Here is an 18,504-nt window from a genome sequence, read left to right on the forward strand (position 1 = left end):
TAGGTAGCTCCATTAACTATCCCTCCATGAGGTGTGTGAAGAACAGTGATTAGATTTTTGGAAATGAGTGAATACCTTTTAAAATATACTACCCACAAGGTTCTGGCAAATATGCTAGTGAACTAACCCTGATTGTCTTAATCAAATGATGTTTATAAAGCACTATAAAGGTTTCATAATTCATGATAAATTATCCTGAACATTTATGTGGGAAAACAAGTGGTAATTCTGATTCACAGAGACGAGAATAGACTGAGAACCTCTGATGGTGTGGTGTTGGAGTCACTTTTCCGTTATGAGATTCTACCTGCTCCAATAACCATCTTAGTGCTGTAAACCATGAAAACTATGAGTTAATGAATTCAAGCAACTTATTCGCTAAAAAAGTGATTAGCTGGTCAAATGTTTGATGATTCTGGCTAAGATTCTATTGCTTCCTCTGGGAACATAGTGAAGGTAGAAGTAAACAGATGAAGGCGACAAGAAGCAAAAAAGCCTACTGCACCAGCAGTGGGAGTAGAACACTGCCCATCCCATGTAACTTGTTTCTCAAATATCTTCTTTGGGTGTTGTGCATGTATATCCCCCAAACCAAGGTAGCAAGGGGCAGAGTGGCTTCATCTGTGCAATGATGATCTGTACAGTGGGAGAGGTGATTAATCAAGTCACCCTCCTATACTACCATGGCTCTGTGGACACCTAGCCGGAAGCCAAGCATTTCAATTATACACAAACTAAAGCATGTCACAGCCTTATGGTTGCTAGCCATTTAAACCAATCAGAAAACATATAGTATGTCTCTTTGTAAGTACAGTTGGCCCTGCATATCTGTGGATTCTGCATCCATGGAGTCAACCATCCATGACTTAAAAAAATATTTTTAAAAAACCCAGAACCAAAAAGGCAAACCTTGATGTTGCCATTTTATATAAGGGACACCATTTTACTATGCTACTGTATATAATTAGACTAATGAGACTTGAGCATTCATGGATTTTAGTATCCATGGGGCATCCTGGAACAAAATCCAAGTGGATACTAAGGGTCCACTGTATTTTCAGATGCTTTCTAGAAAGGAGAAATATTACATGAGTTATATTTTTTCCTACTATGGATTGGCATCTTTAATTTAAAAAGGACAGAAACTCATAACAAATAGAATCAGCATCCCTGGCAGCTGGTGGTTCTGATGCCAGCTGGGTGGTCAATCCATTCTGCATTTTAGGTTTAAAGAAAGATGAATCCAAGTCACTGACTCCTATCCCCAAAATATGCTTGATCTATTTTTGCAGTTTACTACCTCACAGATATCAGAGTCACCAGCCACACTAACGAATAGAAAGTACTTTTCCTGCCATTGCAGGCAAAGGTTTTACCTGTTTATCTCATAGGAGATTATCAGAGGGGGGACAGGATGGGGCAGGAGCAAAGTGGATCACTCTCCCATCTTTATCCCATCCTTATCGCAATCGTGCAAAAGAATATCATACACATCGTGCTTATCTAGTGATTATCCTGTCAGTGAAGTGGAATTGTCCTTTCATTACTATTAATGGGTTATTCCGTTAATGAAAAACGAAGGGAAATGATGGGACAATTCCACCTCACTGCTGGGACAATGATGGGATCAGAGTGACATCATCAGAAAGTCTTTTGTGTAATCGCAGTAAATTGCACTTCGATGTCAGAATAATGACCGGATAAACATGACGTCATGTGAAAGTTCTTCACACATTAAGGGCGGGAAAAGGATGGTACAAGGATGTCCTTTTCCGTGTGTTAATCTCCCTTGTCTCATGTGACTCTTAAAAGCACAGCCCATGCTTTGTGCTGCTCACAAGCTTTGTGCTATCCCTGCTTTAAGCTGCTCCAAACCTTCCTGAAAATAAAAGCCATACAGATCACTGATTTCTGACCTTACACTTTTTCATAATGTATGCCCCCAAAGCAACATCAGTTCTTATGTATGAAATTCTTACATTTCAAAAGGCCTTACTTAGTTCTTTTAGGCTGCATTTGCACTGCAGAAATAATGCAGTTTGACACTACTTTAACTGTCATGGCTCAGTGCTATGGAATTCTGGGAATGGTAGTTTGTTGTGACACCAGAGGTCTGATAGAGAAGGTTAAATGTCTCACAAAACTACAGTTCTTAAAATTCCACAGTACTGAGCCATGGTGTCAAACTGGATTATTTCTGCAGTGTGGATGCACTGGAGGCCAAAGGAATTACGTAGTAGCAGTTTGCCTGATGTAAGAAGAGATCAGAACAAGATATAATACTCTATAAAAGGTGTAAAATAAAATAGATGCATGAAAGTTTTTCTTAGCTCTTCTCCCCCAAAATAATTAAGGGCTTAGCTATTTCCCCCCTTTCTGCACATAGCCTGAGATTGGCTGCATCTGCACTGCAGATATAATGCCATTTAATACTGCTTAACTGCCATGGCTCCATGCTATGGAATCATGGAATTTGTAGTTTGTTGTGGCACCAGAGCTCTCTAACAGAGAGAACTAAATATCTCACAAAACTACAAATCTCAGAAATCTATAGCATTGAGACATGACAATTAAAGCAGTGTCAAATTGCATTATTTTTGCAGTGCAGATTGGGCTCTTGGCTTCCTTTACCCTTTCCCAATGTATTTGACAAACGTGCCAACAATTCAAACTGATTTAATAGTTTTTTTTCCTGCTGCATTCTGCTCCAGGAGAACTATTTCCCCCGTCTTTTAAAAATCCTCCTATACACCTATCTAAGATGGGTTTGTCTCATTTTACCTTCAAAAAGAAAACAAACAAATCAAAAGCCGACAATTTCAAAAGCCTTGAAAAGTGCTTCAAAAAGAGATAGGTAAATGACATGAGGAATTTCTAGCCAATCAGTACTGTGCAGAGATGACTTCTCAAGTCAACTGTGTCAAATGCATGGAATCAGTTTTGCTCAATCCATGAAAGAAAAAGGCACATCTAAACATAGTATGTGTCTGCTTCCATAGCAATCTCACTACTCAGAGTGTATGTCTGTATGCACCCCAAGAGTACAACTCCGTAACTAGTTGTTTTCCTTGTCTTGTAGTTGAGACAGTGCTTCCATGAGGCATTTATATGAAAGAGAATGTCTGAAACTAAAGACAAATAGGGAACTGTTGGAAGTCTGCAGAAAAAACTGGGCAATGGGGAATGAGAAGAGGTGTTGTTCTTGTTCCCAGACCTATTAGCAAGATACTTCAAAACATAAAAGGAAAATGATCTCCCAACATTCAAAACATCAGCATACAACGCACAAAGATATATCATCGGGGAAACTGGTAGGTATTTTAGAAAATACACACACAACATGAATTGTATCAAAGTCTATTCTGGTCTGTCCCTTTTAGGTAAACAAACTGCATTCCTACTGGGGAAGGTCAGGAGCATTCCTTTGCACAGTTATATAATATTGAAAGTCTATAAACCCTGTCGATCATAGTAAAACTACGATCCAGTCAATGGCTGAAAAATAACAGAATGAAACTAAACCCACCTGCTCCAGTAAACACCTTTCCAAAAAGGTCTCTACGCTAGAACTAGACACCTTTTAAACCTTAAAAGTTCACAAGCAAACTCTGGTCCTAAAGCAGACTCAAACAAACCCAGGACTGACTCAGAACAGAAAGAGATTGCTGTAGGTTTCTGTGAGCTCTTAATGACTCCCAGTTTTGAAAGCCTTTTGTCATGACTCTGAATCCTGTAGCACCTGATAATTAAAGAAGCAACAGAAAATTTTAAAATAAATACTGTATGTACAGTCAGCCCTTATTATACGTGGATTTTTTATACACGGATTCAAGCATCCACAGTTTGAAAATGTTCAAAAAAGTATACATTTACCTTGATTTTCCATTTTTTATAAGGGACACCATTTTGCTATGTCATTATATTGACGGGGGATCTTGGAACCAAACTGCAGTGTATAACAAGGGTCCACTGTACTCAACTATAAGTTGGCCTCATGTATAAGTCGATTGCAGGTTTTGGGGCCAAAATTATGGATTTTGATATGACCCGTGGATAAGTCAAAGATAAAACTTAGCGGCATGTAACAAAAGATCTAAAGGATGAATATGAAGCAAAGGAAAAGAATGCTAAAGAACTTACAAAATTCCTGCAGACATTAACTGTACTCACACAAAAGGCTGGATGAATGAGAGAATAGAAGGGGGTCAGTGCTTTCAGGATAGATTGCACTCCTCCCTATCACCCGGGGATTGTTCACTTTCACCCAGGGATTCTCCAGGACTTACATTGACCTGTGGATAAGTCGATCCAGGTTTTTGGGGTCATTTTTTTGGACTAAAATTTCTAGACTTATACATGAGTATATAGAGTATGTGCACCAGAGAAGGGAAAATCTGTGGCCAGTGACTCTGAACATGCTTACATCTTCTAAAGGAAACTTACCTCACATACCATCAGGGGTTGGCATCACTGGCAATGTCAAAGCCCATACTTCAATGGGCAGTTCACTGCTCATTACTAGAGATATCTATCTCTGTTCCTGTTCATCCTAGCATCTGCTTATCCACTTTGTTCAAATTAGAACAGTTACTTTTGGGGACTATAACTGACAGAATCCCAAAGCCTGGGTGACCTTCTGTTAAATTTATTTTTTTATTTGTTGCACTTACATCCCACCTTTCTCCACAAATGAGAGCCAAGGCAGCTTACAATAGTTTAAAAGGAAGCAGACTGAGCTCATGCTACAATTTCTTGCACACAGTTAGGGGCTGTGCAGACCAGCATGGTATGTACATGACGTTTGCCCTGACTCTGTCCCCAGGCCAGTGTGATGCTACACAGCGCTCCTCTGGTGCTGCGTCTACATGAAAAGCCACGTATCAGTAGCTATGGCAGCCTTCCAGACTGCAAAAAAGAGCCTTTTTTGTGGCTCCTTTTTGTGCTGCAGAAAGGAGATATCAGGGCTGCAACGTGTAGTTGCTGTGGCCCGATTCAGCACAGATAGAGGCGGCTGTGGTCTCAAAGGTGCTGCAAGATCCCTTTGCATATTAAAAAACAAAGACAGTTACAACATTGATTACCAAAGGTAAAGGAAAAATAAACAGTTAAACCCAACTGAAAGTTAGCTTTGGGGATTATGGGAGTTATGCGCTGTGAGTTCTGCTCAGAAGGAAAGCACCAGCCAGTGACTGGTGTGAGCAGAACTTGTCCCTATAGAGGGGCAGCAATTGAACAACTGCAGAGAGGAGGAGAGGAGCTCTCAGAACTTCCCAAAAATATGGAGCCACCATGTCACTGCAGGAATAGAGCTTGCAAATGAAAATAAATATCCTGGCTAAATTCTCGACTTCATTCCAATGTCAGCATGTTGGAATGAAAGGTTGTAGGATTAGGATTTCTATCAATGCTAAGTTTATATAATACAACACCAAGCTAATTTGGTTAGTAATGAGGAATGAGAGAGATTTTCTGTGTTTTGTACAACTTTCTTATCCGCAACCTGGCAGTTTACCTACTTTCAACCAGTTGAAAAATGTTTATTTTTGCTTTTGTTTTCATAACATTGTACGTGGCATTTTGTGGAGAAATATGGTACATCATTACTCCAAGTTATGCTGTGTCACTAGACATGTGGCAATAAATAGCTCGCCATATAAAATTAGTGTGATGGATATATTTTGTTCCAGCCGAGTGAGTAATCTGACAAAAATAGAAAAACATTGCCAATATGACAGCCTGACACTTGTGACACTACAGCAGAACTATAAATTCTGCCCTCTGTTGTTTACAGATTGACTTTGAGGCCAAGGACAAAGAGCAACCTGTGGTTAGAAAAACTAAAAAGGATGCTGCATGCTGCTAGGGTTAAAAACTCTTATGACGGGAGACATTTTTCTTTACAAAGCCTGAACCCCCTGGAGCCATGTCATTATATGAGAGCATTATAGGAGAACCTCAGGTTCTCTCATTAAAGAGAAAAATTATCCCCTCAGAGCTTTGTGGGAGGGGGGGGGTGTTGCAAATGTCAGTGGCAAGCATCCCAGAAGGCAAAATTGAAGAGGCTGCTTCAAAAACAAATCTAGTTCAGGGATTCTGCCTTAGTGATTTGTGATCACCTGAGTTCAAGAAGGTTGCTTTGGCTACTGATTTCTTTGAAGCTTCCTCTGAAGTGGACAGAAGGTATGAAAATGTATTTTTTTAGCTTCTTTTTATAAAGCACTTGGAACAGTGGAAACCAAATAGCTATCAAAGAAGTGAAACCTATTTTGGAGATTGGGCTAAGAACTGTGGCTAATGCCTTTAAAGTGCAGGCTAAAACCCAGAGTAGATCTGTCATTCCACTGATGCTGGAACCACTGCTGGTTACTGACTGAATACCACCAATGATTTTAATAGTGGTTTAGCATCAGTCTTGTTCTTTATGAGCAATTGAGAGCTGCAATAAAATGTTGCAGTGTACGGCCCTCCTCCAAGAGGATTTTCCTTGTTCACTGTCCAGAAACTGAGCCTTGTAGCCTTCCAGTTGGGGATAATTTCACAAGAAGGAAATTATCCTTTCTTCTAACACACCCTAATGAATTCAGACATAGCTATGTTAGTCTGGAAAATCAGTATGCAAGGGGATCTTGTAGCACTTTTGAGACTAACTAAAAGAGAGAAGCTGGCAGCATGAGCTTTCATAAACTTGGATCTACTTCCTCAGATGCATAGGATGGAGTGAAGGGTCCAGGGACAAACTTAGAAAAACAGGCTGTGTATGAGAATGTATGAAAATGGCAATAGAGATGCAAAACTTGGTGGGTATGGAAATGAGATGCTACCAGCCCCTCTCGTTTAGTTAGTGTCAAAGTTGCTACAAGAGCTCCTTGCATACATACAAATGAAACCTTCCCTTGAAGTAGTATACAATTCTGTATTGCCATCCCAGGATCTGAATATTTACAGCATTATTACGGTGGGAATGGTTTGGGGAGTGGGAAAGGAAACAAGTATCCATTACTTTTTCTTCCTTCCGTAAAATATCTCTGTATACTACAGACTGTTGTAATTGTTGTTGTAAGTAAGTCAGAAACAACCTGAAGGCACACAACACACAAACATTACAGAGGGATGCGTTTTAGAACCTAATACTACACATACTTTATTATACGTAGTCAAGACTTCTTCTGATATCATCACCCCTCCTGCAATTGCCACTTCAACATTCTGCATCCCCTAAAAGGTCATCAGTCCTTGTAAGGTTGTTTTTTTTAAAAAAGAAAACTTTTACAAAAATATAATATATCTTTACACTCAGATGGCCTCTCAGTATGTGTGTTTGGGTTGCTCTGACTACTTGGTAACCCAAGCTGTTTGCTGTAAACATTCAAAATTTGGTGAACATCAACATTGGTATGTAAAATTGCACATGCAACAGTTTCCTTTTGTTAATATCTGAAAATGTGGGGCTACACTGCATCACTTTATTATGGCTGGTAGCAAAAATGGCTGAGCAGAATGAAAATATAACTAGATTTGGTGATTCGCATAGAAATGCAAGTATGCTTGTGTGAGTGTCGATACCAAAGTTTGACATTCTCTGAAGCATACCGTATATACTCAACTATAAGTCAACCTCACATATAAGTTGAGGGCAGGTTTAGGAACCAAAATTATGGATTTTGATATGATCTGTGGATATGTCGAAGGTAAAACTTAGGGCCATGTAACAAAAGATCTAAAGGGTGAAGCAAAGGAAAACAATGCTAAAAAACTTACAAAATTCCAGAGGACATAACTGTTTGTACTCACCCTAAAGACTGGATGGATGAGCGAGTAGAGGGAGGTCAGTGCTTCCAGGACAGATTATGCTCTTGCATTTCATCAGGGGATGGTTCCCTTTTGTTAAAAAGAGGACTTACACTGACTCGTGGATAAATCGATCCAGGTTTTTGAAGTCAATTTTTTGAGTAAAATTTCTAGACTTATACTTGAGTATATACATTATATAAAATGGTCTGAATATGTGAAACACAGGCAGACAGGGCTTTATGGAGTCTGGTTCCTTGTCCGAATAGTACAATAGCACAATTTGGCAGTTCTTTTGCATAGCACAAAAGCAGGTACCAAGCACAGGGTTTAGAACCTTAAAATATTGGTCAGTATTTTACATGAGCTACTTAGTTAATGTAGCTACTCATACATGTTCCATATTCATGATAGCTGCCTAGTCATGATTGTGAAACTATTGCCACAATAGTAACTCCCCCAACTTTACTAGGCACCAGCTGCAGGGAAAGAAAGAGGTTTATTCTGCCAGTGATCAGAGCATGAGTGAATGTTGTTTCCACCAGTTTGGGGAGTCAGGCCAGCAGAGAGTTACTGCTGCTGTTTTCACACAGTAGGAATTAATGCAGTTTAACACTGCTGTAACTGCCTTGGCTCCATCCTGTGGAATCCTGGGATTTGTAGTTTGTTGTGGCACCAGAGCTCTCTAACAGACAAGGCTAAATATCTCACAAAATTACAATTCCAGAATTCCATTGCATTGAGCCATGGCAATGTCAAACTGCATTAATTCTACAGAGCAGATACTGCCTCAGTTGATTATAATTGACTAAATAGCTGATGTAGAATACTGGCCACAATCTTTTATATTATGTAAATTGATAGTCCTCATGGAAGCCTTAAAAACGTGTGTGAAATATCTGGTGAATTTTCAGAAACTGTTGATAGGTAAGCAGGATTTCCAGAAGACCATAATAAGGTGCTCTGTTTAGCTTTTTGACCTCCGAATAAGCAAGAACAGAATAAATTGTGCAAACAAGCATGTGGGCATAAATTACAGATGTAAACAGATCTTTGAATTCAGTCTTAATTTGGCAATGACAGATAGATGGTCAAAATTTATATGCCATCTTTCCTCCAAGCAGTTTGATACAGCATACATAGTTATCCCTACTCATGATGAAAAACTTTGTGGGATAGGTAGTCTGAAAAACAGTGATTGGCCCAAGTGACCTTCCTGACTAATTGGGATCTGAACTTGGCTACCTAACCACCCGACCCCAACACAGACTATCCTCAGCTCTGCTGAAAGGTTTTACTAATAAAAAATTTATAGTCTACTTCTGGAATGGCTATCATTTTTTCCTGTTTTCAGTATAATCCTATTATGAGTGTGCTTCATTGTCTACACTGTCTACCAGTCTATTTCTGGGCCCAGGAGGAGTACTTGTATTAAATCTCAGGTTAAGTAAAAGGATTTGTATTTTAATTTCTAAATGCATTCCAGCCAGGTTACTTGAACCATGATCTCCTGCCATACACCCCTATTCAGTCCTTGAGATCTCATCCAAAATTGTTTCTGTACATGAGTTTAAATATTAGTATTCCATTAATTTCTAGCAATGCCCCCCATATACCCATACACAGGCCTACCATTTTATAGTATGAAAGATGGTTTTATGCTGGAAAATCTCATAATAAGATTTCCTCCAGTGATATGATATTTATTCATGTCACTTAAGTGTAAAAGAAAATTTGCATCACTAACCTGAATACATATATATGGCAGCAAGGCCTGACGCAGCCATTCATCAGAAATGGCTCCTTTCACCAAGGGGGATCAACATTCAAAAGGGGTTCTTACTAGAGGAAACCTATGTTTCTGAAGCTAAAATCAGAAAAATACTTGTTATAAATTGTCACTAAACTCTGTGTGTGTGTGTGTGTGTGTGTGTGTGCGTGCGCGCCTTCAACTTGCCTGTTGACTTATGGTGACCCCATGAATTTAATAGGGTTTTGTTAGGCAAGGAATCCTCATAGGTGGTTTTCATTTGAAATATAGCCTATACAACCTGGTACTTGTTGGTAGTCTCCCATTCAGGTATTAACCAGGACTGACCCTGCTTAGCTTCCAAGATCAAACAGATTCTGGTGCCTTTAGAGTACATGAGATCTTCACTTTGCATTATAGCTGGATTAGCTATTACAGCAACACCATTAAGCAGAGCAAGGCAACCATTTCAGGGAGTTGATCTTGCTAGTCTACAATAGCCACAAATGATATTTTTGAAATATTGTATTTTTACCGTCAGGGAGAGTGCTGCTCAGATTTTCGATCTAACATATGAAAGTAAAAATTGACTAGCCCTGGATTTTCTTTCTTTATATATTTATCTATCCACATGTATATACTGTACTGCCCAATCAACTTATTCCTTTATGTAGTTTATAAAATTCTAAAACATAAAAAACACAAAAAATCTAAATATCAAATAAAGTCTTAAAATCCATAGCTATACAAACCAAATAAATACAATAAAGATAGCAACAATCAGCAAAATCATTAAGAATCCAAAGAATTAATCAGCTAACTGTTTTGGGCAATGAGGACGTACCAGTAACCAAGTTGTGTTTCTAATATAAGATAATGACTAAGATCAAAATTACTTTATTAGTGTAACAAATAATGAATTTTCATAAATTTCAAACGTTATTTTAAAAGAGCATTTTAATATGGCTTTAATTTTTTTACACTATTCTCTCATCAGACCTAAGGGTTTTCCCCCCTTCAACCTTAGTTACTTTCAGAAAGTAACATATCCCTTCAGAATATGTTGAAAACCATTCTGCAGGACAAAATAATCACTTCCTTAATAGCTGCTCCATCCAGCCTGGACTGATTCTCAGTTTACTGACCCTCGTGGAATTTAGGTAAGACAACCATCGCCCCTCTGAACAGAGAAAGACTGCTAATGGGTCTGGTTGAGGTAGAAGGAACATGGCAGCTTTACTAAACATTTTCAGGATCAAGTAAAGCATTAATACGGCCAAAGAAACTCTATGCCACTATACCCTTCCCTCCCAATCAAGATAGTAGTTTTACAATTTTAAGTTCTATTAGCTTTCCTGCTACAAAATATTAAAGAAAAATCCATTGTGTTTTATTGAAGCTAGAGCCACAAGTTAAGAGTACCTTTCCATTGCAAAGCTACTATACTGAAGTCCACTGATATTCCTACTTTCTTGTTACAATATTATCAGCTTACTCATTAAAAAACCTCCCTGTTTTCATTATTAGATCACCCTCTGACATGAGAAAAGATAACTTGCTAGATATCAGCAATTAGCAGTGTCCTTTAATTTAAAATAATTTTAAAAAGGAAGTCAGTTGCAAAGCAGGATCTATTGCAGTTACCTAAATTTTGCAACCGGGAGTTTGCAGTTTAGCTATATGCCTCTAATAAATTTTTTAATTAGATGATATTGTTCTGCACATATAAATTTTAAAAAGCACATTAGATTTTTTTCACTTCAATATTATAAAAGTTTAAGTAAACAGAAATACTTCAAAAATATTTCTTAAAAATCAGCAATGTCCAAACCTGGCTTAGTTGGTGTGTGTATGTGCCTTCAAGTCTCGCTATGACGACTCCATGAATTTCATTGCATTTTCTTAGGCACGGAATATTCAGAGGTGTTTTTGCCAGTTTCTTCCTCTGAAACACAGCCTACAGCGCCTGGTATTTCTTGGTGGACTCCCATCCAAGTACTAACCAGGGCTGACTTAGCTTCCAAGATCAGATAGGCATAGGATACAGAACATCTTAATTTCAGAGCTGTAGTGTTCATGCTAGAAGTCAGTAAAATATGCCAAGGTTCACTTGACAGGAGAGAATGAGCAGCTGATACAACACTAATGTGAGGCCCACTGTGGCTAGTGAGCCTTCAGTGGCTGATACAGGCTTGGTGACTTTATCGCCTTTCTCCATCAATATGATTCATAAAAAAAAAAGAGCAGAGCAGAGCAGAGCAGAGAAGAGAAGAGAAGAGAAGGAAGAGCTTCCCATTATGTCCTAAGCCCCACTGACAGAAAATAGGCTGAAACCAAACAATGTACAGTCCAAACACATAGCATTTGGTTTCTTCACCTAACCAAAATACAACTGCTTTAAATTTAGCCAGCTGGAAAGGTGAACCTCTTCTTCTCGTACTTATAACAATGGGGAAGATTTCCCACTGATCAGATCCTTCATACTTGAATACTGTAGATGAAAACATCCCTACTCCTGAAGATGATGAGATGATGGATACTGTCAACTAATAGATTGCATCATTGGTGCTATGACCATTTTTGGAGAGAGAGGGGGAGGGAGAAAGAAAAGGAGAAAAATCAGGGGAAAGAACAATTCTAGATCGACATGGTGTACAGATCTAGTAGATTAAAACAATTTCTGTCCATTAGCATCCCCTAGGCACTTTTGCCTGTGGGGTATAGACAGCGAAACATTCACCTTTTGTACCACATGATACTGTAATGTGGCTACATTATGGAACATTAGAAGAACCAAGGAGGACAGTGTCATCTTATGAAGCATACTTGGAAGGAAGTCCCACTGTGCTGAATAGGGCTTATTCCTTAGTAAGTGGTTTTATGATTACTGCTTTAGTACTTGCGTCTTCTTCCACCTGCTACTTGCATAATGCAAGGCCACATTGCCACATGTCAAGAACTGCATTTTCTGTCTCTACTTGAATAATGCTGACTTCCAGCCCATTTCAAAGACTTCACCACACATTTACCTCCAAATAATGCCCTTCCCAAAGGAAAGCAATTAAAACAGAGGTGGTTGTACAATGACTAGAGGATTTCCACGCAGCAACAGACAACAGTTGATATGCATGATGACTAAAGACTAACTGCAAGAGCCCATGGTGTCAAAATAACAATGGAGTGTGGTTTACCATCATCTCACCCACTGAATACTAACTGATCTGTTACCACATTTTGATCCAGAGGCAATGCTGTCTTTTTGCTATTGAACTAAGATTTCCAGAGATATCACACTTGCAGGAAATACATTCTAGTCCTAAGCCTGCTTCTAAAGGAATGCATTTCGGGAAGGACAGAAGTACTGATCTCCACAGGGTTTTCTTATCTGCCAGAAATTTGTCAATGGGAAGAGAGTGACTACATCTTGCCTGTTGGTGTTTCCATGCCACCAGACCAATATTCACATATATAAATCATTAAATGTTGGTCATAATTACTAAGATTACAGATTGCATTTGAAATGGTTCATGGAATGCTTGGCATGGGGTATTTTTTTGAATTGTCGAACCTGTATGAATATGTATTTTCTGATTTGAGGTAAGAGACACTAAAGGTCAAGACATTGAAGATTACTTTGCAGTATGTTTTGAAGGCTTGGCAGCATTTCCCTCCCCCCTAAAGACAATGTCTGGCACTTTCCAAAGGGAGCAACATAAACATGCAGCACAGTTGTCTAATACTGAGAAGTGTGTGTGTGTGTGTTTGCTCATAGCCACACCTCTAAAACATTACTCCATGTTTTAGAAATTCATTTCCCTCCCTTTCGCCAACTAGGATCCTCTTATCAAGCCACCAACATATATTTTCCATGTTTCTACTCCAAACCTTTACTCCACATCATGACAGTACCTATTTGAAAGTAGACAGGAGCACAATTCCCTAAAAATTACAACAGCACATAGGAATAAGTAATACCTCTCTTGGTGCAGTATTGCCCTAAGAAGGCAAGATCTTTCATTATATCATACCGTAAACATCCACGACAGGCTTATTATTCAAACATTCATCCTCTCTTCTGACTTGGAGTTATCTCCTTTGCACCGAAATAGTGTCTCTCTCTCTGTGTCTTCATGTGGGTGAAAGAGTGAGTTGTGGCAATGCTCAAAATGGCATGGCTGGCCATAAAGGAGATTTATTTCAAATCAAACAGGTTCTGTGCTTGATTTAAATTAACACATAAGTGCGGCTTATAAATTGGGTTTGGTGGCATTTTTCTTTTTCATCCCTGGCTAGTCTTGTTTATGGGAAAGGAAACAGGAGGAAACCCACAAGCATTTCTTTTCTTTTCTCTTTTTGTGCCCATTGACTGCAGTTTTGAAGTTTAGGTTCCCTGGCAAATCAGTGAAACTAGTTATCATTGAGTAAGAAAGCAGTAAAGGGGGGAAGGAGAGAAAGAGAGGGAGGGAAAGAGAGTGAAAGAAAGAGTGAAAGAAAGAGAGAAAGAGGGGGAATATATGTGTATAGGCAGCCTGTTTTAAAAACTTCCAGGGATAGCCCTGTTAGCCATTTTCCAAATTCAAGAAGGAGGGGACCAGATTGCAAGAGATACCTCTCCACACCATCTTAACTAAAGAAGAGAAACAGCAAAATGCAGGCCTATGACTAACATCTTCATTTTTTTATCCCTCCTGAGGAAGAACCAGAGGAGATCTGAAAGCTTGCAAGATGCAGATACAGTTGGTCCTCCTTATCCATGGATATTTTTATCCATGGATTTAAGCTTCCATAGCTTGAAAATATTTAAAAAAAAGTATAAATTCCAAATAGCAAACCTTGATTTTGCCATTTTATATATAAGGGACAGCATTTTGCTCTGCCGTTATGTTTAATGGGACTTGAACATCCACGGATTTTGTTATCCACAGGGGGGATCCTGGAATCAAACCCCAGCGGATAACAAGGTCCCACTGTGTACTGTGCATTTCGGTCACTCTTTGCTTGTTTTCAAAAACTCCCATCCCTTCATTTACCTGTTTTAAAACTTCCAGAGATAGCCCTGTTGGACCATTAAGAGGAGGGCACCATGCAAGAGACAGCCCCTCCACACCATCTCAACTACAGAAGAGAAGCAACAAAATGCAGGCCTATGACTGACATCTTCCATTTCCCCCCTCCTGTTTTGTTATGATGATGATGATGATGAAGGGATGGCAGTTTGATAACAACCAACAATCCACTGAAGGGGGACACCTTTATTGGGCCTCCCAAAATGCACACAGTAGTATCTGCGCCTTGCAAGCTTTCGAAGCTCCATTGCCTTCTTCTTCTTCAGGCAAAGTATTGCAAACCAAAGAAGCCAGCAGAGCTTTGAAAGCTTGTGAGGTGCGTATACTACCGTGTGTGTGCCTTTTGGTTGGCCAATAAAGGTGTCCACTCTTTGGGTGGATTGTTGATTGCATTTTCAAACTGCCATCCTTGTTTAAATATTTGAAGGGATGTCATATCGAGGAGGGAGCAAGCTTGTTTTCTGCTGCTCCAGAGAACAGGACCTGGAACAATGGATGCAAGCTCCAGGAAAAGAGATTCCACCTCAACATTAGGAGGGACTTCCTGACATTAAGGGCCATTTGATAGTGGAACACACGCCTTCCTTGGAGTGTAGTGGAATCTCCTTCCTTAGAGGTGCTTAAGCAGAGGCTGGATGGCCATCTGTTGGGGATGCTTTGATTGAGAGATCCTGCATGGCAGAATGGGGTTGGACTGGATGGCCCTTGGGGTCTCTTCCAACTCTACGATTCTATAATAATAATAATAATAATAATAATAATAACAACAACAATAATAATACTTTATTTATACTCTGCTTCTCCATTGGGATCGAGAGCGGCTTATAATAAAACCCAAACAGTGTAACGATGAACCCCCTTATTCCCTCCATCTTCATTCACCAACTCTCTGCTCTCCTCTGCAACCAGCAGTCAACCCAACTGTTGCAGGGGCGCAGGGACTTGGCAACTCAGCAGCGTCCACACTGGAGACCTAATCTTGCTTGGCTGAAGGCTCTGGCCATCTGGGAGTTGGGGTTTGTGGTGGGGTCCGCTCTGGATGCTGGCCAGGGCGGGCGGGCGGGGGCCGGGCTTACCTTGAGGATCAGGTCGGTGTGGTGCTGGTCGAGCATGTTGGCCTTGCGGAGGGAGGTGACCAGGACCCTGCCGTACCTGCCGGGGGTCTGGAGGTCGGAGTAGAGCCGGTGCTTGGAGCGGTTGAGCGGGAAGAGGCTGTCGACCAGGCTGCGCTCGATGCGGGCCAGGCTGTGCTTGGGGGGCCAGCAGCTGCTCCAGGCTCTCCTCCACTCGGTAGCGGCTGAAGCTGGCCCCCAGCAGGATGGAGAGCAGCACCGGCGCCGAGGCGAAGAAGACCGGGTGGCTGGCGACGAAGTGGCCGAGGCGGGCGAAGGACGTGCTCAGCCCCCTGTGCAGCACCTGCCGCAACATCCTCCTAGGGCGGCAGCCGGGGCCGGGCGGGAGGGACAGCCCAGCCCAGGGCAGCAGCAGCGGCGGCGGGAAGGCGCCCCGGAGATTCTCGCAGAAGCATGGGAGGGCAGGGCCGGGGGCAAGGCGAGGGCTCCCCGGGTGCCAGAGCCCCCTCCAAGCCCTGCCCTTGCCTCCCTCTCCTCGCCCCTCCTCGCCTCCCTTCAGGCTCCAGAGGGGAGTCCCCCCCAGAGCCTCATGGCCGCTCCCCGACTTTCAACACCAACAAAGACTCTCCCGAGAGACAAGGAAGAGGAGGAAAAGAGGGAGAAGAAGGAGAAGAAGGCGGGAAAATGGGGGGAAGGAGAGAGAGAGAGAGAGAGAGAGGCGGGGAAGGCAGCTGGGCGGTGGGTGGCACCCCTCTCTGGCTGGCTGGCTTTGCCCGCTCTCTGCCTCTCTCCTCCAAGAGCCCAGCGGGGGGGGGGGGGGGGGGGGGGGGGGTCCCGGGGGGGCGGGGGGGGGGGGGTGGCGTCGGGGCGGGGGGGGGGGGGGGGGGGGGTGCGAGACACTCTCTGACTACCCCGAGGCCTGGGGGCCCCTCCCCGGCGAGGAGCAGCAGCGGAGGAAAGCGGGGCCAAGAGAGCCAGAGAGAGCCAAGGAGGCGGGGAAGGAGGACTCAGGCCAGCCTGCCTTCCTTCACAGAGCCCTCGCCCGCCCCAGGGTTAGAGCCGGGCTCCTGAGGAAGGAAGAGGCGGCGGCGGCTGTTGTTGTGTCGCCCGCTGGCCTTTGAGGCGGCGGCGGCGGCGCTGGGGTTAGGAAGGGCAGCGGGGGTCTTTCCCTACAAAGTAGCGCTCCCCCGGGCTGCCCTGCCTCCCCAGCCCCGCCGAGGGAGGAGGAGGAGGAGGACGGAGCTTTTCCGCGGCTGAGAGCGGAGGCGAGGGAGGGTGGCCCCCCGGCCTCAGGCATGCCAGGGGCGGGCGAGGAGGAGGTCTCTCTCTTCCGGAGCCCAGGGGGCGGCTGGCTGCCTTCTGCTGGGGCGGAGGAGGGGGGGTCTGCCTCGGAGGCAGCCAGCCAGCTGGGAAGCCCTCTGCTCAGGAGCTGCTCCCCTTGGTGGGGCTTGGCTCGGAGAAGGCAAAGCCAGTCCCTTGGGGGGGCGAAGGGGGCCGGAGGGGGCAGGCCTTCATTTCATGGGGTGCTCCTCCTCCTCCTCCTCCTCGCTCCCTGCAAGCGGCGGAGGGAGAGGGCGCATGGTGGCCACGTTGCCAGCCTCCTCCTCCTCCTCAGCCGCGAAGGAGCCCCCGGAGGAGCAGCCCCGGGGAGGGAAGGCGGGGGAAGGCTGCCCTCAGCCCCCGGAGGCTGGCCAAGGAGGCTGCCATGCTCCTCCAGCCTTGGGCTCCTCCTGGGTCCACGCCTGGCCAGGAGGAGAAGGAAGAGCAGCAGCAGCGAGAGGCGAAGCCAGGAGCCTGGTCTAGGAGGCGAGCCCTCCTCCTCCTCCTCCTGGCTGGACTGCTCCTTTCTTTCCCGGGCTCCTGCTCTTGCTCCCGCTGCTGCTGCTTCTTCCTGGCCTTGGCTGCCGGTGGGGCGAGAAGAAGAGGCGAAGTGCCCAGGCGCCAGCCTCAGTGGGCATGTGCGGAGCAGGCAGGCAGGCTTCTTCCTCTCCTCCGCACATGCCCATTCGGAGCCCCCAAGCCGCGCCGGAGGAGGGGCCCTTCGCCCCCTTGAACAGCCCCCCTCCCCCGGTCTGGGAACACCTGTTTGGGCCCCGGAGGGGGAAAGGCGCCCCGGAGCCCCAGGCAAGGAAGACCCGGCCCCGGGCGAATGGGGGACTTTGAGGGCAAGAAGAGGAGAAGGGCAGGGCAAAGAAGGAGCAAACAAGGAGGGCAAGGAGCGGCCAGCTGCAAAGGAAGGGCAGACAAGAAGGGCAGAAAGGGGGCTCTTCCCTGGCTGCCTCTCCTCCTCCACTGCACTGCTTTGGCATCACTTTTTACCGCCAAGGCTCAGCGCTATGGAATTCTGGGGGGGGGGGGGGGGGGATGCAAAATGGCATTTGTTAGTTGGGGGCTGCTCTTCCAGGCTCTCCATGGCCCTTCTAGAAGCAAGCAAGAAAGGGCTCTCTCTCTCTCACACACACTACCATTCCCAGAATTCCATAGCACTGAGCCATGGGTTATTCCTGCAGTGCAGATGCAGCAGCCCTTTATCTGCCAGGCCAGGACAGCTTTTTTTAAAAAATCAGGCCTTACTCCCTCAGAGACAGATGAAGAGCATGGTGGCATTTTTGGTTGGGGACTGTTCCTCTTCTCCATGGTTCTTCTCACCAAAACAAATTGAGAGAGAGCAAGCATGAAAGGGGTCTCTCTCTTTTTCTCTCTCTGAAATTCAGAGTCAGAAAGACCCCCCCCACCTGCCTGCCAGCTTGGGCTGCACTGAGAGAAAGGGAGGATATAATATAAACAGTGATAATGGTCATAATGGTAAGGAGGCAGATGCGCCTGA

General features: G+C 43.6%; 1 protein-coding gene across 1 annotated transcript in view; it reads right to left on the minus strand.

Moving 5' to 3' along the window:
* PTCHD1 (patched domain containing 1) overlaps nt 1-16,445 on the minus strand; it is a 65,337-nt gene extending 48,892 nt beyond the window's left edge. Inside the window, 2 exon segments of the mRNA XM_042456916.1 lie at nt 15,681-15,860; nt 15,862-16,445. Coding sequence (XP_042312850.1) covers nt 15,681-15,860; nt 15,862-16,032 — 351 coding nt within the window. The 5' untranslated portion in view covers nt 16,033-16,445.
* Nucleotides 16,446-18,504: the final 2,059 nt, after the last annotated feature.

Source organism: Sceloporus undulatus, chromosome 3, assembly GCF_019175285.1.
Source record: "Sceloporus undulatus isolate JIND9_A2432 ecotype Alabama chromosome 3, SceUnd_v1.1, whole genome shotgun sequence".
NCBI lineage: Eukaryota > Metazoa > Chordata > Lepidosauria > Squamata > Phrynosomatidae > Sceloporus > Sceloporus undulatus.